The sequence below is a fragment of the Acanthochromis polyacanthus genome, chromosome 7, assembly GCF_021347895.1.
Source record: "Acanthochromis polyacanthus isolate Apoly-LR-REF ecotype Palm Island chromosome 7, KAUST_Apoly_ChrSc, whole genome shotgun sequence".
Lineage (NCBI taxonomy): Eukaryota > Metazoa > Chordata > Actinopteri > Pomacentridae > Acanthochromis > Acanthochromis polyacanthus.
In genome coordinates, this window is record NC_067119.1 from 6,904,355 (window position 1) to 6,927,105 (window position 22,751).

At 39.4% G+C, this 22,751-nt stretch overlaps 1 protein-coding gene across 1 annotated transcript in view; it reads right to left on the reverse strand.

Annotated features, from left to right (window-relative positions):
• Window positions 1–22,751, reverse strand: part of smarca2 (SWI/SNF related, matrix associated, actin dependent regulator of chromatin, subfamily a, member 2) — a 73,561-nt gene that overhangs the window by 35,136 nt on the left and 15,674 nt on the right. Inside the window, exons 11-21 of the mRNA XM_022195043.2 lie at window positions 22,135–22,185; window positions 20,198–20,328; window positions 16,085–16,142; window positions 15,764–15,861; window positions 15,281–15,428; window positions 10,127–10,290; window positions 7,470–7,536; window positions 7,244–7,354; window positions 4,573–4,815; window positions 2,666–2,779; window positions 1,734–1,838 (exon numbers count right to left, since the gene is read on the reverse strand). Of these exons, the coding sequence (XP_022050735.2) occupies window positions 1,734–1,838; window positions 2,666–2,779; window positions 4,573–4,815; window positions 7,244–7,354; window positions 7,470–7,536; window positions 10,127–10,290; window positions 15,281–15,428; window positions 15,764–15,861; window positions 16,085–16,142; window positions 20,198–20,328; window positions 22,135–22,185 (1,290 nt within the window). The remainder of the gene's footprint in view (window positions 1–1,733; window positions 1,839–2,665; window positions 2,780–4,572; window positions 4,816–7,243; window positions 7,355–7,469; window positions 7,537–10,126; window positions 10,291–15,280; window positions 15,429–15,763; window positions 15,862–16,084; window positions 16,143–20,197; window positions 20,329–22,134; window positions 22,186–22,751) is intronic.

The window sequence follows — 22,751 nt, forward strand, 5'->3', positions numbered from 1 at the left end:
GTCTTAAGCCACAGATTTTCTACTGCACTCAACACTAAAATGAGGCTTAAAGCAAAGACACAATAGTCACTTAGTCACAATGTCACTTAGAAATGAGTCGAAATTTTATCACCACTCAATACATGCATTATTTCTAAGTTCAACTGTACGATATTCCCTTTATGAGCAACACTTAAGGAAGATCTCATTGACAATACAGGCCCAAAAATAAAAATTCAACGCAGCAAAAGTGAAAACACCCTTGATAATTGACGCAAGTTAGAAAAGCTGTCATCAGTGGAACTGAACTGAGAACATGTGTGATTTCCAATTAGCTTAATCACATAAACATGTTTATAAAATGACACCAGAACTTTCCCAATTTTGGATCTATGCGCTGTGTTTTTCCTGCATATTTGCACCATGACTCTGCAGGGAAAAGGACTTCCTGAGAAACTGAGCAATCTGTGACATTTCCCAAGGATGACAAAGGATGCAGGAAGACGGGTGACTGACGAAACATTTGTTGAGACGCAGTAATCTGGCAGTTTAGAACAAACCACAGTATCACTAAGCAGAGCTGCAGTTACTGTCAACCCAGCGCTACTTGGACAATCTGGCTCTAAAAACAGACGTGAAAGTGCTTTAGACTCAGCTCAGGAGTTATCAGTAGAGATCTGAGTTTCTGCGACAGCTCAGTCTGCATAATGCCAACCTCTACAGACGGCATCCAAGTAAAATAATCCTCGCTTCCTCTTTGGAACGAAACTGCAAGACGAAACTTTACTAAAGTGCAGGGAAAGATGAATACAGGGAGCACATTCTTCGTTAGATGAAACTAAGGTGAATTTGTCCAGCTCAGTGGTGTGCATGTTTGGTGACCAGGACCAAACCCAGTGAAGGAATAGTCCTGACAGTAAAGCACAGAGGTGTGGTAATATGGGTCTGCTTGGGTGCAACAAGTCTTGTGGAGACGACATTTATTGGTGGCACCATGAACGCCTGTGGTCAAGATGAGTTGCCAAAGAGGAAAATTTGAAAATTATAACCCAGACAACTATGTCGTTGGACTTGAATCCAACAGGGCACATTTGGGTGATTTTCAGGAGCAAGGAAGAGCAACACAACAAACTCAAAGCAAGGTAGTTGGAACTGCTTACTGAACTGAAAATATAAATGAAAGCCTTATCTGTGTTGTGTAAATTAGCTCTTCTTGACTACAAGGGTTCAGTTTTAATACCTAAAAGCACTTGTGGAAAATCCCACCATCTATAATACTCCTAACAGTAAAGCACAGAAGTCAAAGTGTGGCAATATGGGGCTGCTTGAGTGCAAAAGGTCTTGTGGCGATGACATTTATTGGTGGCACCATGAACGCCTGTATTCCAGACGACGACAATCCAAAGCACACTTCTAAACTCAAATGAGAGTTTTCAAAGAAGAAAAGTTGAAAACTATAACCTAGACAGCTCTGTCGTCGAACTTGAATGTAACTGGGCACATTTGGGTGATTTCAAGGAGCAAAGAAGAGCAACACAACAAACTCAAAACAAAAAAAAACATGTTTTTCATTTCATGCAGGAACTGTAACTCCAATTATTCGACAAAATTCAGAGATCTTTTGATGTCAGTCGGCAGACGACTGTAAAACACCACCTCTCCCTGCCAAACAGCCCTGTCCGTCAGCGTGACACACTTCAAGAAAACAAAGCGCAGACAGACAGTGGAGCCACAGGGGTCTCGGTAACATTTACCTTCTTGTCTTTCTCTGAGCCGTCGGTGAGGAGGATGCCTTTCTGCATGTGGCGGTACAGAACCTTCTGTATGGCAGACATGTCACATTTTATGACATACTCCACCTGTGTGAATGACAGGAAAAACAAAGCCTCAGTGGCACAGTGGTGTCTTTTCTGCAGTGACGGTGTTTGAGTTTCGTTAGCACAGCCGCCTCGGCCTCGACACCAAGAGAAAGAAAACTCGTCAGAAGGAAAATGGAAAACCAAGAGGCATGAAGGAGAGGAAGATAAAGCCACATCATGTAACTTTGCAAAATAAATACAGTAAACAATATCTAAAGTTGCCATTCAGGAGCAAAAGTCATCCTCATCACAAAGCTTACGCATCCTAGAGGTGTCCTTCACAGAAAATTGAGGTTATGAGAAGGTCATGAGAAAAAGCAAGCTGTGAGTCACCGTGGTTGAATGACACACAACTTTTCAACCCCACAAATAAGACTGCAGTTTCCAAGAATGTAGAACAACAAGGTGTTTATGTTACCTTGCTATGTTATTTCATACCAATGCTACAGAGTAAATAGTGTGCGTTATCTTCAGCTGTGGTGCACGGTGGTGTCACCGCTGTCACAATCACCACTTACAGCTGAAAAGTTGCTCATTTCTACAGTACAAATCTACAGCTTTAATTGCTTTCCGCAGCAAGAAAGGACTTTCCAAGGTTGGCAGAAATGGCCATTTAAAGTGTATTCTTACAAAATAAATGTAAGCATACTTGCATTTAGATGGCTGGCGTTTGGCCGTGAAATGAGCTGCATTATGGCTCCTGCTCTATAGCTGCCCACGCTGACTTATACAATATATAATCATTTCAATCAAAGTACAGCTCAGGTTTTCTGCACGTAATCATGTTTCATAAAATGAAAGCACACGATGTTTGGTTTCAGTCTCACCTTCTCTGGCAGCTGAGACTCGACCTCTTTCTTCAGTCTACGCAGCAGGAAGGGACGGAGCACCTTATGCAAACGCCGGATAATCAGGATGGTCTCCTCCTCGTTTAGGTCAACCTGAAGGAGTCAGAAAGCAACATTTTACAGACTGTTGTGTCGTGCAGACCGGACAGCTGACGGGTTGTTGACTGTAGCTAAACCTTGTGACATAAAAAATAAGAACACAGAAAAAAAAAAAAAGACACATTATGCATCAGTTTAGGTGTGTGACGGTGCCTAATTTAACCTTTTTCCTAGAGTGGGTGGCTGTTTCAAATAAAACTGATTGGGTTTATGCCAACGGCCAATCTGGATTATTTCACAGTATTTGAATGAATGAATGAAAAGTTTATTTCGGACATTGATTAAAACAAAAAGAAAAAAAAAGAAAGGAACAAATCAGCAATGTCCAAAAAGGAGTAGGAAGAAGTGTAAAACTTATAAAACTCCTACCCCCCCACTAATTAACAGCTTTAAGGTACATAAGGAGTAAATTATTGTTAAAAGTCTTCAAGAAATGAGCACGTTTTACAAGGAGGTGAATGTCCTATATTTATAGGACTCAAAGTTTCAGGGAGTTATTGGGTTTTTACTGTTTTAACAAAGTTTTAGTGAGTCATTGTAAGCTTTGTACTTCAATATTCACTGACCTGAAAATGAGCCAAGCAAAAAATTCAGCTGCTGTATAGATAAAAGTACAAAACCTCATGATCCAGAGGTTTAAACCATTTTAAGACACCAACGCAGCAGCAGCAGTTCCTTTCTTTGTAATAAGAGAGCGTACACAGCAAAACTCTTGTTTCTCAAGTTTTCTCCTAAGTTTCTACTCGTGTTGATTTTCTATGTGCTGCACACCGTTTTAACATTCAGCAAATAAAATGCTCCCAAGCCTTCAGTCGTATGTGGGGTGAATATTAAATGGTAAAACTACAGCATGACTTTGGTTTTATTTATTATTTATCAATCTAATGGTTGAAGTGAAAAAGAAGGCAACAATGAAGAAGCTATCCCAGATTGTTCCTTAATGAGAAGAGACTGGCTGGCTGAAGGAGCCATATTTGTTTTGCTGCTTTGTTTTGTTCTTCACTTGCTTTGACTTGTGCTTGCAAACATTAAAATTCATCATTTATTTTGTTTACAGCAAACTAGGTTTATAGTTTTCTACCACCTCGAGCTCGGTGCCACGACTGGAAGGCGTCCAGCTGGTGTGGTGTTCCATGGAAGAGGGCAGAGTTGTGGAAGAACGTTCCAAAAAACGAGTTGTGAATGTTTTTAGCTTTTCTAGTGAGTAACCTTCTCTCTAACTTTCCTGAGGGCACAGAAAAACTTCCAGAGGGAAATTAAAATGACAAGAATTCATATTCAGAACATTTCCCAAGTGTTTATGCAGTGTCTAAGACAAACTTCTCTTTTGCCTTTAAATAACCTTTTGTTAAAAAAAACTTTTTCACCAGTGAACCAAACTTACTTTGCAGGATCTACATAACTTTCCATTTCTTTGTTTTAAGGAGGAATAACAGATGTGAAAACCATGAGGGGATGAAAAGTCTTCGGGGAACAGAACAGACGACAAAGGTATCTGCAGAAACATCTTAGGAGCTTAAAGACGTACAGCATCTCCAGCTTTAGCGTAAAATTAATTCCACTAAAAACCCTAAACATCTGCAACTTAATCAAAAACATTCCGACAAGCAGGTTCTTGGAAACTCTCAGTGCGGCTGTTTTTCAATATAAACCAGACAAAAGCCACACAAAGAACACCTAAGCAGGCAACAAAACTAATTAGGAGCATTTGCAAAATCTCATTAGCTACCACAATGAGCAGCGTTCACCTAAAGGTAAGACACTGGTCAATGAATCCAGGCGGTTACCCTCTCTCCTGTCATGGCGAACGGAGCGTTGAACCACTGCTCGAAGGTGCTGCAGCTCTTGAAGATTGTGGGCAGCAGGAAGTTCAGCAGAGCCCAGAGCTCGGGCAGCTTGTTCTGCAGCGGCGTACCGGTGAGGAGGAGACGGCGGGGGGCGACGTAGTGGGTGTTCAGCACCTGGGTCAGCTTACAGTGGTGGTTCTTCATGCGGTGACCCTCGTCCACAATCATGTACTTCCAACGAATCTGAAAGTGGAAGACAAACTTATCGAATGCTTATCTCTACGCTTCTGAAAATAAGGACATTTCAAAGTGATCCCCAAACTTTTGAACGATAGTGCATATTAAATTCAATATATTGAAACATTTATACAATGAATAAAATGTTGCTAAAAATGTCCTTTCCTGAAAATCTGTATTTTTGGCTACGTGTCCAGACTCTAGGGACAACCTGTATGGTGACTTGGAGGGTGTTCTACACTTTGAAGTTGATCAAGTCACAACAAGTCATTTCACTTCTTCTGCTCTTCAGCGTTTACACTTCAAGCCATGGACTCAACTTAACAACGGCTTATTTCGAGGGTATTCAGGTCCATAGTTATGCAACAGGCCATGAGGTTCCTGCAGATTGTTCAACCATCCATTCATGCTGCAAACCCTTTGTTCCAGATCTTTCCGATTGTATATAAGCTACCTAGAGAGGTAACGTTCCTAAACTGTGGCTGAGAAACAAACCAACACATCTGACAGCACTAAAAACAGTCTGCAGACAATAAAGATGAGCTTCATCCACTGCACATGTATTTTTCCACTGAATATGAACTGTGACACTGATGTATGGATGATCAAAGATGTAACTAACTGAAGAAGGCAACCTTGGGGCAGTAGTTTCTGCAGTACAGCACCGGCACGTGGCTGATTCTGATCTTACTTTCCGGTCGCACGCAAGGAACACGGCCAACGCAGTATTCCATCATCAAAAGAGGATTATTAACATCAGACAGGTTACTTCTCCTCGACATACTCTGAAGCTTGTGCATTAATTTACTATAAGTAGGATCGACTGCCGTGTTCCCAAGTCTTCCAGAAAAGTTGATAAATCAATTGCAGCTCATACAGAGAGTGCCAAAGATTTAACTGGAACAAAGGACAGGCATCACTTTGCATGTTTGAAAAGTTCAGCGCTGGTGTTAAATTACTTGTTAATGATGCAATATTTGTCTGTAATTCTCTTTACAGACCTCATGATAGCATCATATGCTGCTGTATTGTGCTGTAAGTCTCCAGCACATTCACAGATTTCAGCACGTTGCATTAAAAAGAAAAAGGCCTGAAATGACAAAGTGTCTGGAAGTACATCTCCTTTCACACAGTTTTGTTGGGCATTAAAAACCTGGAGTGAGATTAATGGTAATTTCTTTTTTTTTTTAAAGTATTGCTCAAAACATTCTTAGAGGTTGTAAAGTAAATGACATTTCATCTGTGTGAAATGATAATTCGACTGCAACAAGTTTCTAATAAAAACAAGAAACAAAGACACAATTCCTGTATTTTTCCTGCTTTCCAATTTGCTTTGATCTCTTAAATTTCATACCAAAGCTCTAACTGGAACAAAGAAAAAGCATCACTTTGCATGTTTGAAAAGTTCAGCGCTGATGTTAAATTAGTTTTGAATGATGCTAATACCTGTCTAAAATTCTCTTTACACACTTGCACCTCATGATAGACAATAGAAAGAAGAAAGATACATAGAAATTGTATTGTTATTATAACATCATTTGTAGCTGCATTGTGCTGTGTGTCTCCAACAGATCCACAGATTTCAGCACGTTGCACCACAAAGAAATCAGAAAAAGACCTGAAATGATGATGTGTCTGAAAATACATCTCCATCCACCCCTTTCAGCCTCAGCTTTGAGTGACAATAAAACACATTTCTCTATAAAGTATGTGACCTGAATGTCCACTGAAGCTTCTGTTCAATTGGAGAGACAACAAATAATCTATGTGAAATGATAATCAGACTGCAACGCTTTTCAAATAAAAGCATGAGGGAACTTCTTTTTCCTGCTTTCCAATTTCTTTTTGTGTACTCGAGGTTTGATCGGCAGTTTTTCAGTGACATGACTTCAGTCGTGGATGAAAAGCAACTTTCCTTTGCTGATTTTCTGGATATTTGGTTGTGTAAAGACGCCACAGCAGGGTTCAAATGAAAGACTATAACCGTAACCCGCCATGATGTTAAAATTTGTCTAAAATTCTCTTTACAGACTTGCACCTCATTATAGCATCATATTGTGCTGTGTGTCTCCAACAGATCCACAGATTTCAGCACGTTGCACCACAAAGAAATCAGAAAAAAGCCTGAAATGATGACGTGTCTGAAAATACATCTCCATCCACCCTTTTCAGCCTCAGCTTTAAGTGAGAATAATACACATTTCTCTATACAGTACTGCTCAAACAGTTGTACAGATGTGAAGTATGTGACATAAATGCCCACTGAAGCTTTTCTTACGTATTCGAGGTTTGATGGGCAGTTTTTTTAAATAACATGACCTTAATCGAGGATGAAAAGCACCTTTCTGCACATTTTGTGGCGCAAAGGCGTCACAGCAGGGTTCAAATGAGAGAGTATATTAGACAGAAAGGACAGAGCTTTGATCTCTTTCACCTTGGCCAGAATGTGCTTGTCCTTGATGATGTATTCATAGGTGGTCAGCAGGACGTTGAACTTCCCGCTGCGGAGCTGAGGAACGAGCCCCCGACGTAAACCTGGGGTGCCCTGATATGGGGGGGGGACACACACACACACAAAGAAAAGACAGCATTCTGTCGTATGTCTTCCAAAACCAATCAGTAAGGGCAGAGACGTAAAAGAAACAGGAGATTTTTCTTACCTTGTAGGCAATTTTGACCACAGAAGGCGCCCATTTGTCAAGCTCATATGTCCAGTTAGACAAAGTCCTGGAAACAAAAAATCAATAATAATCACTGGGCGTGCTGGAGTTTACATGTAAGACAGAGGTCTGCATTTACAGCAATTAAAAGTCTCAGGCTGCAGCTTCTGTTTCTTACTGAAGTACTACTTCAGAAGTGCTTCCTACTAGGACCTGAAGATTAGAGTTAAGAGCTACTTGAAAAATCTCGCATTAAGGCAGAGAATGTTGAATGAAGTTTCTCCCATCAGGGCTCAGACATAATTTGCTGGAACATTAGAGGGAAATGAATAACCTTGCACTAATGAAGCACACTGGCTTTCCAAAGGGGGAAAATGGATTTCTGCTCACAAAAGGAGGATTTTCTTGGAGAAGGCTTTGTTAAAAACTGGACCCCCTCACAGCACCACGGAGTTAAAAAAAAAAAAAAAAAAGAAAAAGCACATTTTCGTCTCTTCTCCAAAGTTGTTCTGTGAGCATATTAAAAAGAACATTAGCACAGTGGCCTTGAGCTCAGATTTAATCCTCTGCTGCACTCTGTGTGAAGTCAAAAGGAAATGCTCGCCTTGGAAATCGCAAAAAATAAATAAAGAAAAAAGCTTAAAACAACACCATTGTTCGTTCTAATCCTTTCACTCCTGCAGTTATAAATCACTGCTGAAAAGGAATACTAATTAGGTGAAATGTGGAATTACAAGACACAAGTTATTCCTGAATTCTACGTCTACAAACGTGCGCTTTCACCGGCCATATTTAAAGAAACTGAAAAGAACCTAGTAGCATTAACCCGCTTATTTAGTTGTTGTTGTGCGGCGTCGGTTTGAATTTCAGCCACCAAACCACGGTGCCCTCAGAGAGGCTGATTGTCATCTGTCAGTGAATTCTGGGGTGAAGGTGTGTGATGAATCTGAGGGGATTCAAAACACCGACGATAATCAGATGTTCAGTGAAGCGGAAAGAAAGATCTGAGAAGTTTCCACAGGAGCTTCACACCGCTTTAGTTTAATTATTGTGATTACTAAAACTGCAAGAGAAGTTTAAATGTGTTATGAAGCCATTTTGATGTGGCACCATCAACACAAACATCACGGTCAGGCGTTTACAACTTTAGATGTTAGTTATTAACAAATATTCTGTCTTTTTAGCATTTATGCTCCACGCTTCAGTATTGTGCCTTTTTCTGCTTATCAGTATTAACATTTTGTTCTAATTTTTCTCACATTTAGCACCAACTATGTACAGTGCACAATGCAGTGTCATTTTTAATGCTTCTAATTCTCTTTACATGCAATTTCCTGACCATATTTATTATATTTTATCAGCCTTTATTTCATTTCATTTACCTTCCATACTGTATATATCTTGTCACATTTAATTTTATTATTTAATGTTGATATTTTATTTTTTATTGCTTGTTATCAATGTACCATCCAGCAGAAGCTATTTATATTTCCATCATGCCCCTGTGCACGATGACAAAGCTATTCTATTCTATTAGCAAAAAAACGTGATCTGCATGGTATATAAAAAGGAAGGAGAATGGCACTTTCTGCCACCAGCACCGACCTGAATCCTGTGCTGCTTTTGCAATTTTTGTTTTGCTTTTTATCAGTTGAGTCGGGTCACAAGTCCTGCTTTGGTTCCATAGATTACTTTATCGGCTTTACGAGGCTACTTCAAAAACTTTGCAGCCTCACCTGGAAACAAAGGATCTAACTACCATTTTGGGTCATAAAAGTAGACTATAAGGTCTTATTTCACGGTCCAAAAAAACTCAAATGTTTGAAGTAATCTAAGAAAAACCAGAAGCAACCTTCAAGTTGGCTGCTGTTGTCTTATTTCCATGGCCACCCTTTTCAGAGTGATGATGAAGTTAATGAGCTTCTACAGGCTAAAGATGTGATTGTTTTGTGGAAGGGATCGTTAAGCTCAGTGAGACAGAGTGCGCTGAAGTTAAAGGAGAATGTTTTGAAAAATAACTTCTCTACTGTGACGTTTCCTGGTGAGGCTGAGAACTTTTCAAAGTATGCTCACAGTTTAAGACAGAGCCCAAAAACAACAGTGAAAATGGTTGTGACTCCTGTCTTTTTTTATGTTTGTACTATGGTATTTTATCCTTAAAGCTGCTTTAAACTGCAGCAGCTTTGCGGTATCTTTATGTCACGGTTTCAGGGGGAATAACAAAGACTATCAAGCTTCTTCAAGTCTCTTAAATATCTGAATATCCACATGCATAAGACTCGGTACTTGGCTGTATTTGTTGCTTATTTTTCTCCTGATGTTCCCTACACACTTGCACCATCCCATTTGCTGCAAATTTCCCCACCGTGGGATTAATAAAGGCTTATCTTATCTTTATTATGTGTCTTTTAGAGTTAATCGGCACTGAAAATATTTAAGAGGCTTAGTCTATCTTGTGAGACTTCTTGATGGCTTATTCAACAAATTTGGCTCCCGTAGAGGCAATAAATTCTTAAAAACAAGACGAAAATCTCTATTTTCTCACTGCTGAAACTGACAGAGGATTGAAGTAGCTGCAAGTCTGAGCACGTTGTTTCCTGCTACACATATTTTCAGGCGTTTTGACACTGATAGCTGCCAGGGTGAGGGGTACTGACGAGAGAGGGACGATGATGAGGTAGGGACCGTTCAGCCTCTTGTGCTCCATCAGGTAGGTGATAAGAGCGATGGTTTGGATGGTTTTGCCGAGTCCCATTTCATCAGCCAGGATGCCGTTTAGATTGTTGTTGTACAGAGACACCATCCACTCCAGCCCCTGGATCTGGAAAACACACAGAGAGAAATAAAGACAAAGAAGGGGACGCTTTTATAAACTACTGCTTCTGTCTAGGAAAAATGACTCTTTCCGTTTTTTTCAGGGTTTCTGCAGAAATCAGCCAGTCAAATTTAATGCTTTTTAATGCCATATGGCCGGTGAACTGGGGATTTTTTTTTTTGCAAAAGATGATTTTTATACGAAAACTGTCCCTTTATTTCACCGTTTTTGACTCCGGAAACCACCCCTGACCACCTACAGGCTCTAGTCATTCTCTGAATTCCACGTTTTCTTGCCATTTTTGCTGGAATTCGCAATTCTCCTTTTCCCAGTTCTCTTCCACTTTCCAAACATGCAGTTTCTGGAAGATGTACCCGACCGGCCGGAGCAATTATCGCAACCCAACCCTAATGCTACTTGTGGAATTACACATCAAGGATAAAACATTCCAAGTGGCTAAAGTTTTTCAAGTGCAGGTATGACAAGCTGAATAGCAAAAAGAAAAAGAAAAACTCTCCAGATGACTCAAAGGCATAATAAGCAACCAACACAAGCATGTAATTTGTGCTGGCCTTTCTGGTTAAAGCGCTCTTCATTTCGAGCTGTGACAATCTGAAAGGAAAAAAACAAAACAGCCAAAACATAAGTAAAAAGTGCTTCCTCTTCTTCTGCCTCTCTACCTGTAAACGCACAAACCTTTAGACGTGTGAAGAAGTTAATTTGACGTTTTTCATTTTGAGCTTTGCCGCTGTGGCATTTCATATCCCAACTGGTGCCAGTTTGCAGCAGAAAAAAGAACAACTGTGCGACTCGCCTGCGGAAAACAATCAGCAAACGGCGGCGGGAGGAAGCAGGAAAGGGCAGGAGGCCAACCGGCAGCAGAGAAGGGGACCAATTACCAACTGCATGTGACGTAACTACACGCCTATCAGTGGAGCTAGTTGCAGAGAAAAGGACCGGCTGTGGCTGAAATAACTCAAAATCGTCCCAAATAAATGTGAAGCTTTTATAAAAATAAATAAATAAAAATTCAGGCTTGTTACACAGATTGATGGTGGAGCTGCAGACAATTGATTCAATTATTGCGCCGCTGAAATCTCTCCAATTTCCCACAGGAGCTGCCACCATATCTCATTTAAAAGCTGGCAGACAATAAATCACAGGAATGCTACGACTGCAACACGTCTAGGAGTAAACAAAAAAAGTTCTCTATCTCTGGTTATATACTATCCGAGCCTGGAGCGTCACACTGGAAGCGAGATCGATTGTGTTATCATGAGCAGACACATCTTTAAGCGTCACTAAAATGACTGAGCATAACTTCCAAACTCAGGCATTAATTCAAGGTTTCTGCATATTACTGTTCCTTCCTGCAGGAACAGAAATATTCAGAATGATGAGATTAGACAAGAGCAGAGAGGGTTTGCTATTTAGAATTTTAAAAAAAATACACAAACACATCCAGAAATCACAACAGCAGCTATTACTATCTGAGTCTGCTCACTGCTACGGAAGAACAGAAATAGGTTTGTGGGGCTGTAGCTGTTATTTTCGTCATCAGAAAACTTGCTGCTTATTCTCTAGATTACCTGATTAAAGAGTTTGTCTACAGAAAGCTAAAAAATAAAAAAAGTTTGTTCTGTCCCAAACCTGAAAACAGATAAATTCCACAAGGATGGCCAATAAACATGCAACCCCAAAGACTAATTTGGCTGTAAAATCTTAAAATTTGAGGCGTCTTGAGCCTTCTACTGCCATTATTCCATTAAATACACTCCATGCCACTCCTAATTATTGTATACTTTAGTTTGCCTATTCAACTGTCGTTTATGAGAGTCCACAAACTCTGTAAATAGCTATTAATATGTAAATTTACACCTACTTCTTAATAATCTCAAAATTTTTACAATTAACAATCACAAGACAATATATTTTCTTTGTATTTTCTTTCATTGTCTGTTTACTGCTTCCTCCAGGGCTGCATTTTTCTTCTCCATTGAAATTACAATAAGAAGAAAACTATTCAGTGACAGGCTGACCTTATCATATTGCATATGAAATCACGATTTGCGGCATCTGGCATTAATCTGCATAAATGGCTAAAAGCAAAGAGAAATACAAAAGCATTCCAGGACATTTTGGACTGTAAAACGACAGCATGAGGCTATCTTCATATAACACAGTCCTGTGTCTTTTACAACATTGTCTGTTTTTGTGTGTGTTTTAGAGATAGCTCTGGTGAGAAAAGTGCAATTTAACAGGGATAAATCATTAATTGGTTCATTTATTAAGCCGACAAACATTAGCATAGTGTATTTTGGAAAGTGCAGCGCTTTTATTATACTTAATGAGCCGTTTGTTCAATCGATGCAGCTGTTGTGTAAATATTTGTCAAACACTGATGACTTTGTTCTGTAATGGACAGGATTCATCCTCTGAGCTGATTAGACACACATATTCATACAGATCATGTAGAGGTAGGACTGATGCAGACAGATAATAATTTCATTGACCTTTCATAAATCAGATTTCTCCATCATCATGCTTGTAGTGCTTTGACGTGGAGGGAAATGTAAACGCAACTTGTTACACAAAACTATCTTAACAGTTATCTCTTCGATGCTCAATCTATTTTCTTGATTTTTAATGCACTTTTATTGCGTAATTTTGACTTATTTCTATGATTTTAATATATTATCCTACTGCCTACCTTTAAATATTTTCTAAAATAAATTTTTAAAGTTCCTTGCTGAATGTACTTCTTCGCATTGCTTTGCTTTGCTTTGTGTATGAATTGAGCTACTCAAATAAACTTGCCTAAAGTCACAATGTTTCAGGAAAAGTAGCTCATTGGATTTTGGCCACTTTTGGCTCAACACGAAGAAACACATTAATTTGAACTCCATATTGCCACTGTTTATCTGAGCTAAGCAAAGATTAAACAGCTGCTGTTGAGATCAGTTTCCAGAGCTGTAAAACCCTGTTTGAGAGTCCAACAACTGTAAACCGCTGTGCAACGTTTATGCACCTGATGAGCTTTTAAACACATTAATCTGTTTTTCCAACAGAATCAGTTTTAATTGTCTGTAATGGACTGAAGGGAGTTATTATCCTTAAAAAGTGTTTTATTTCATAATTAACATTCAAAATGTCAATTACTTTTGTCTGCCAACTAATTAATTAAGAGGCAAATCATCTCAGCTCCATGTGTTTATAATCTGCTGATACTTGTGGTCAAATTAATTAACAGACAGTCAACTAATAAATATGTAATCTATATATAAACTAAAAAAGCACTCAGAGCGCGCAGTACTCCACCAAGGCTGTTCATTCCCTCATATGGGTTTGTCAGAAATGCAGCATTTGCTTTTTTACCAATACTGCCTATATGCATTAGGTATTGATGATCTAAAATCACAGCACCACAGAATGTGGTCATTTAATAAACACCACCAGTTAAAAGTTTGGACATCTTCTCATTTAACTGTTTTTCTTTATTTTCCTGATCATTCGAGAGAATGCTAAGAGTGTGTAAAGCAGTAATCAAAGCAAAGGGTGGCTATTTTGAAGAATCTAAAATTTAAAACATGTTTTTACGTCTTCCACACTTTTTTTTTCTTTACTACATAATTCCATGTGTTCATTCATCGTTTTGATGCCTTCACTGAGAATCTACAATTTAAATAGTCATGAACCATTAAACAAAAAGGTGTGTCCAACCTTTTGACTGGTAGTCTACATGAACCTACAAACCTGCGCCGATCACAGGCGTTTGTTATGCATGTGTACATTATGTACGGATACCGAATTGCGTGATCTAAATATGTAGCGGAAATTGATGGGACTCAGAAACACCCCCACAACTTAATCAATTGTTCCTTGTATCGTTTCTAATTGATAAGTCCTGATAAGTCCACAGTGGTGGATTTGTAGTAGAACCACAATCATGTGATCGTCAGCAGACAGCTGATGTAGTGTTCACTTGTTGTCATGGTTACAGTGACGCCATGCCGCTATTTCACAATGATAAAGAAATCTTAAACAAATCCATGGATCCAGACTATAAGCTGCATCACTGCCAAAATCTAATCAGTTGGTCCTTGTGTCATTTCTGACCTTCCCTGAAAATTTTATCCAAATCCATTGGTCTGTTTTCGAGTAATGTTACCAACAGAAAGACAGACAGACAGACAAACCAATGCCAATCATCACATAACTCCGCCAAGGAACGGCATTAATAAACAATAATATAAGTAATAAAATTAGTCTTTAACAAGGAACGTAGATGATCCATCCCCCAAAAAATACTTGTAGAAAGTCTACAAATTAAGTAAGTTCAAATCTCGAGCAAAGAAAAGTTTAACCTCATGAGGACATTTAAAACTAATTAACCTCGTCTAGCAGGGGCAGTACTGGGCCACACTGTGCAGCCAGAACCAGGACAAGTGGTCCAACAACAGCTTCAAAGCCCGGCTGGCTCAAGCCACAGTTTCTGGTTGCAGCACTCACAGCTGAAATCAATCCAAATAAACAAAACAAAAAAAAACCTGGCATCTTAGAACAAAAATCTCTCTAGTCAAAAATTAAATATATTTTCCACAACCGCCAACGCTTTACTTTGAGTGTACTTTCAAAATCCACAGTTGTTTTGGTCACAAACAATCCTTTACCGTCACCTCTGATGTCTTTGTGAGAATGCTGACATGTTGACTGGTTAATTGGGGGAGAATTCATCACTCAAGATGTGGGAAAAAGACTTCAAATTGTTATTTTGCTTTCATCAGTTTCTTTGAAAAAAAATCTAAGACACATTAAAAAAAAACACTTAGAAAAAATAATTAGAAATGTGACAGGTTGGTTTGTAGAAACATTGACTATTCAAATTAAAACAAAGTGGGGAGGAAAAAACGAATAATTTAAGATGATTTGAGTGACATAAAGAACAGGAAGTGTTTCAAAAATAAAAGTGAAGGCTGTGCCGTGAATGTGTGAGTACCTGGTACTGCTTCAGCATGCCGTTGATCAGCAGTGACGACTGCTTCTCCACCTTCTCGATGACAGCGTGGGCCACACCGTAGTAAGAGTGGGAGCTGGTCTGGTCGGTGGCAACGCTGTACTCGTCGTCCACATCCTGCTTGGCCGATCTGAGGGCGTTTAAAGTTTGGAGAGAAACCGTCACGACTCCAGCTGAACTCTTTAAAACTGTTTTTAATGGAGCCAAGAGTTCAGCTTCATGACAGCCTTTCAGAACTTTATATGCAACACCAACACTATCACAGCTTTGTTTATTTGTTTACTTGTGAGGCTGCTGCTCCTGGGAAAACCAGGAGTCAAGTTTTTTTTTTTTAACTTTTAATGTTTATGATTCCCCTTGTTGAAAAAACAAACAAATTTCCAGCACGTCTGAGCTAAATTAGTTTTTTCCTTCTGACACAATTACCACCTAGTAAATGTGAGATAATAGGAGGTAATACAATACTCGATGATGTGCTTGGCGGCCTTGACAGTCACTTTATTGCCATTGGGATCGATTATCTTGGTCTCCTCTGTTTCGGTCTTCGCCACCTCGTCTTCCTCCTAAGAAGCCAAAGTTGATAAGCGGTGACTGACAGCACACTTAATAACAGCAGCACAGAGGCACCAGAAAGCGCAGCTCTGCCGGGGATAAAACGGTGAGCAGTGCACACAGCTACAGCCCCCTGGTGGTTTCTGATGCGTGTACTTATTTTAATCCCATTTAATAGCATGTGGATGCTTTGAATCATTCACTGTGAAGGTTATTAATGAGAGAGCCACTGACCTCCTCTTCAAACTCTGAGCCACTCTCCTCGCTGTCAGACCGCGGGGCGACTTCATAGCTGTTTATAAAGGAAGGAAAGCGAGAACAGTCAGAGCACTTCATCCGTCTGTCACACAGAAACAACCGCCTGCATTTATCTCTCAACAAGCAGCAGCCTCCACTACAAACAGGAAGGAGTTTATTACATTAACAGGGAGGGCGGCTGGTCCCTTAAGTCAGGTTCATACTACAGGAATATTAGACTTTATTTCAGCCAGAACAGAAATCTGAGCTGGAATCTTTGAATCAATCAGAAATTTACAGATTCAGTCTTAAACTTCCCAAACTGCTGGCAGACTCATCAGGGCCGCATGATATTTAGGAGATAATATCAAAATGGCAAGTTGTTGCACCACAATGTCACTTTTGTTTAGATCTGCCTTCCAATAAGATCACATAAGGTGATGTACTGCTCTCTGATTGTTCCCTCTGGATTGATAAACTTAATAACATCCTGCAGTGTGCGATTTGGCCATGACTGTCAGATCTTGTAGTGTGCGTATGTCTAACACTAGAGGGAAGAATATCTGTCAAGTTTCTTTTTATGACCGTGATGCAACCTGATTTTAAAATCTGTTAGGATTTTCAAACTCCTACAGTCTTTATTTAACAAGATAAGATAGCTGAGAACTGATTTTCATTTGAAATAACCTGGCCCAGAGGTGGCACACAAACAAGATGAACAACAAAAACAGATTACATGTACAGCAAATCACACAGTAATAATCGTAGTCTGAGCCTAGTATGAGCAGAACAAGCAGCCCTGCACCTCTATGGAAACAGCACAACCAAGGCTGGATGTAGAGAGAACTGAAAAACATTCTTTACAGAATATAACAAAAGCATAATGTCATAAATCAAAAAAGGAAAAAACTAAGAAAAGATTAATGTAAAACCAATCCATTACTGCTGTTACAACTGTTTTTAAAAACCTGGAATCAGCATGTGCAACATTTTTCCAAATGCCCACATTATAAAGACTATTTAAAAAATTCTAGCTCTATACTATCGCTATGTCGCTAGTAACATTTTAACTAGCCTCCATACTTGTTTGCGCTCTGCTCTGTGTAAACACTGCCAGCAGTTCAGCTGAAAAGTCCATGGATTTTTGTCATGTGATTGTTGGTCGCAGCTGAGTCACTAATGAATTCACTGCTGCAGAGTGAGCAAAGATTTTTTTAATTTTTATTTATTTTTTCAAAATCTGGTCTGAGCAAACACTGTATTTTTTGACAATTATTTAAACAAAACATGCAGAGAAAGTGATGAAATATTCCAATTTGAAGAAGAAACGGACATCTTAGTCTTGGTTATTTTACAGTTCATCAATTATTCGGCTTGCGTACAAAAAGTCAGAACATAATGACAACAAGTCATCACAGTATGTGTGAGTTCAAGGTGGCCTCTTCAACTGGTTTGTTGAGTTTGGTTACAAAAACACTGTTGGAAATGTAGTTCAGTCAGTCAGCTGCATGTGCTTCTGCACCATTTCACATCCACCTCTCACAAAAAAAGACTGCTGGAAATTCAATTACAGTTTCTGGCATTGCCAATCATGTACTTTTTTGTCATTTTTTTAAACAGAATTCCATTGCCTCGGTTTCAGAGGGTTAGTGGAAGTGCTGTCCTTGTCACAGTTTCTGCTTGGCTTTCCACTGTACGTCCCTCTCTTTGGGTGAATCTAAATTTAAGCTCCACTCAGGGGGTGAAGCTAAATCCAAGCTCCAGGTATTATCTGCAGGGAAATGAGTGCAGCCAACACGCTGAACACAGCGATTAATAAAGCGGGACATGTGTTAAGATAAGCGCTGCAAGGACGAGTGAGTGCTAAAATATACGGGAGACGTTCTGCTTGTTGAGGCAAATTTTCTATCAGTGGAGGATTACGGTGACATTTCACACATGCAAGCATCAGCTGTTGCTCCTAAACTCAATCATTAATAATGCTCATCACTGTGAGCTGTATGCTGAGGTCGGGTTGTTCTTCACACTGAGGCGTGAGACACCGAGTTTCATTTATTTCAAAGGCCATAGTAGATTCTTTACATCAATTCGCTGCTGTCTTTTAATGTTGGCTCTTACCGAATACACTCAGATTACAATTCTACAATTTATTTATCAGATGGTTTTATCCAAAGCAACGTACATCTGAGAGTGGACACAACACAAGCAAGGTTTTAGTGAGGAGAAAAAAACCTGGATTAGAGCCATAAAACAAGTTCAAGTGTGAAATAGGACCTTGGTGTCTACAGGAAGTGCAGGAGGTAACAGCGATTCATTTTATTTATTCATTTGTTTTTGTTTTTGGCAGTCTGTCAAGTGCAAAGGTGTTCACTGAAGAGCTTTTCTTAAAGATTACACTGCAGTTTTACTAACTGAGCACCTGCAACCTGGAAAAACCTGCAGAACAATCTAAAGTTTGAGTTTAACTTCTTCATGATTTTACTTTTAGCTGACTTTGTTTTAGTTGATTAACTTTGTCTTCCATTCTAATTGCTCAATTCATTCCTAATGCTTTTCTTCCTTTACTTAATATTTTGTTGTCGCCTACATCTTGCATTTATATGTGTCTTTGATTGGCTAAATACATATAAATGAGGCCTCAATCACAATATAGCCAAGGGTTTAGATTTTAAAAAAAAAAGGTTGAGATATTTACTCTGACACTAATTTATTTGAAAAAAGTGAGGAGAATTTAACAGAAATTCCTTGTAATATCAAAAAGGTTTTCATTTTTTCTAAATCATGCTACATCTTCACAAATAGGCTATTTTTTTCCACGCAACTGTGAGACCAAAACCTGCTTTATGACCAGCATTTCTTTCTTTTTTTCTCTTTCCCTAGTTTCATTTAGCATCAGGAAACAAGATATTTTGATGTCATGAAGCAGAGACAGTCAGTCAGAACTGCATGAAGGCTTCACTCTGGAGAAGAAATAGTAGTGCAGGTGTCATGTTAGCTCTTTGAAGTTTTTCACCTCTTTCAGCCTCCTACTATGTGTAAGGATCTTCTGTTATTTTAGCATTACTGACATTTAAAAGACATTATCGTCCCTTTATGCTAACTTCAACTGGTCGAGGCAGATGGCTACCCTCCTTGAGCTGAATTTGGTGAAAGTTTCTTGTCATTAAAATGGCAGTTTTTCTTCAATGGGCCAACATCAGATCTGTCGGTTTTCTCTCTTATATAGCAAAGTTATATCTTCACAGTAGTATGTGAAGCATCCTGAAGTGATTTATGTTAATTGAATGTAAATGTGACTTATAACTGCACTGAACATGCACACGTTCCATTTACAAACTGCAAAACATTCCTGGAACGTATATTTGAGGTGTGAAATACAGTTTAACGCATAACGGAGCCTCAGCAAACTCTTCACAGTGTCCTATATATGGGGGTATTATTGTAGCAAAACTATGTGTCAATGTGAATCGAGAGTTGTCCGTCTGTATTTCAATCCATGTGTCCGAAGTGAGATTTGTCGATGTGTAAAAGAATTTGTCTGTGTGAACTGAGATTTGTCAACGCGAACCGGAATCTTCAAAAGTCATCTGAAAATTTGTCCGTCTGTAAATAGGTTTTCAAATGTGTAAAAAACTGCCAATCTGTATTAAAATTTGTACATGTAATAAGATTTGTCCACGCGTACAAAGAGTTGTGCATGCATAAAAGGAGTTGTCAATGCGTGCAAAGACATTCGTAGTTGAAAAATGTACGTATCCCACTACACATCAGCAGAAAATACAGACAAATCTCCATCTACGAGTCGTTTGGCTTCACAATTGGCCGTTTTATTTTCACGTGACTTTTGCTACACTTCTGCCGTGAGTGAGATTCGTATCTGAAAAACGGCTGGTCAGTTACTGGCTTAATTCAGCATAATAAGCTTAATGCTGGTCTTTCAAGGAAAATCATTTCCTTCCCAGCCTTAGTAAATGCGGTGGGTAATTTAAGAGTCAGGAGCCACCAGCAGAATCCCTGGAGACTCATTATGCTTTCCTAAACACAAATAAAAATGTCACTCTCATTTCAGAGAGGCCAACAACAACACTATTAAATTATGTGCCTCCTCACCCAGGGTTCATCTCGAGCCAGGCCTCCAGCTGGCTGGATTTGGGGGCATCGGTTCCCTGCAGAACTTTCCCCGTCTCCGTCTGGATCACTTTGACCGGCAGCTCGCTCATTTGGCTGCTCTCATCCATGGGCTGCAGGTCAACAAAACATGAATGAATACAGCTGAAACCATGACGATTCAGTTCAGACAAACAAGATGGATGGATATATAGATAATTTATTAATCCCGAGGGAAATTCAAGAACAAATCACTCGACAATTCTAAAAACACACATGCTCCAAAGTACTTAAATAGTACATATTATTTTTTGCTGTTGTCATAAAACTAATTCAGGTATTAGGATGCACTGATAACATCTTGAACCTGAAAACACTCATATTATGATAAATTTTTGATTATTTGTGTAACTCCAGGTGAAGACGATAAAAAAGAAGAAACTGATGGAACTCAACTAAAGTTTCATTCTTGCATCACTTTACTCATTCCAATGATGCTAGAAAACAACAACACGGGTAATAAATTCCAGATCCAAACTTTTCTGGCTTCCCAAAAGCCCCTCGACAAACAACCACTAGAACATTAGTGAGTGTTTCTTCCAAAGCTGGCCATTAAAGGCCTTAACAAGCGTCTTTCTGACGGGAGACAGGGGCGGTCGACGCAATTAAAAGGTGTGGAAAGCTGGGAATGCAAACAGTGCAGATGGAAAGCTGTGAATGCAAACAAACAGTGCAGATGGGAAGCTGTGAATGAAAACAAACAGTGCAGATGGGAAGCTGTGAATGAAAACAAACAGTGCAGATGTCTGTTTGGTTTGTGTTGCAATATTTAGAAGACGTTTGATTGGCTTCTGTTGTACTGTCGCCCAGGGAGCAGTCTACCTCTGAGAGCGTAATTACTGGTTGTTTGATCTGTTGTTCAAACATTCTTTTTTTTATTATTTATCCCAGAGTGCATTCTGAGGGCTGAGGTGAAGCACAGGTTTGATTTCACAGCAGCGGTAATTCAGATACCAGTAAATCATCGCTGTGAGTTTTGCTTGACAGTTGAATGTCGGCAAACAGCTTGAGATCCACTTGGAAGTCAGGTCGAAATGTGAAACTAAAAACACCTTTTCAAATGGCAGTGGATGAGCTCAGGGCAGCTGCTTATTTACGCATTTATCTTTTCGAGTCATGTTTCCAGCCACCTGTTGAATGAGAGTCCCATAGTAACGATTTTTAAAGCTCTGTTTTTGGTCTCAACCAAATCTTCAGCCTCCAACTCGTTCTGCCGTTCGGTGTGGAGCAGCTAGTGATCAGTGGATTTTCATCTGGGGGAAAAAAAAGCTCAACTATGTGCTAAAAGTCCTTATAAAGCTCCATAAAGCATCTTTATGGATCCATAAAGCATTGTTATGGAGCTGCAGATTCATGTGATTACTCAATACAGGTTCATCCGTTTGAACAACCTTTTCATTTTTGCTCTGTCAATGTTTTTTTTCATGTTCTCCATGAAAACTCACACTTTTATTCATGTGCTATCATAACTGCACAAGGGTTTTCTAATCATCAATGAGCCTTTTAACACCATTAGCTAACACGATGTAGCATTAGAACACAGGAGTGATGGTTGCTGGAAATGTTCCTCTGTACCTCTATGGAGATATTCCATTAAAAATCAGCTGTTTGCAGCTAGAATAGTCATTTACCACATTAACAATGTCTAGACTGGATTTCTGATCTTTCAAAAATGAGGATACTTCTAAGTGACCCCAAACTTTTGAACGGTCATGTATCTATTCCAGAAATGCAGCTATTGATACGTTATTATGGAAACATGAATAGAGCAATTTCAAAGTGACGTCTTAGATGGCTATACAACAGGTAATCACTAAATGATCAAAGCACTACAACAAAAAAGAAAACATAAGAACGTACAGGTCAGCATTGCGTCTCACCTCTCCATCTGGTCCAATAGCGCTGGTGCCTTCACCATCACCATCCACCTTCTAGACACAAAACAAACACACTGAAGCACTCAGACGGCATTTCTTTACAAATGTTAGTATTTCACATCACAACAGCGTAAACTGAAAACATGGATAACACCAGCATTTAGCAATAACTCAGAAATGGCGGTTTTCACTGCTTTTAGTGGGACCATTCCTCTGTTGAAGGGAAAGGTCACTTGTACTTTGCGCAAAGGTTTGCAGGAAAAGCTCTCACCGGGATAATCAACAGTCATCTAAGCTACTCTGGCCTATCATGTTGTTACTGGGAGTATTTCCCAGAATCAATGTCACACATGCTCAGCTGAAGTGGTGCAACATACGATCACAGAAAAAGCCTCGTCAAAGTGCTAACATCAGTGTCATGAATGTCAGAGATTCTACAGCTGATTTGTTCGCCCTCTCTGACACAGGACGTCGTGCACTGAAGCATGTTGACTTAGTTCATCATGTCACAGAGCTGAGACTCTCAACACTTTGAATCACAGTTCTGCCATGTGTCCACAGTGTCATTCTGAGAGCAGCTTCATATAAACTGAATAATGAAGGGTGACGGTTAAATGGTT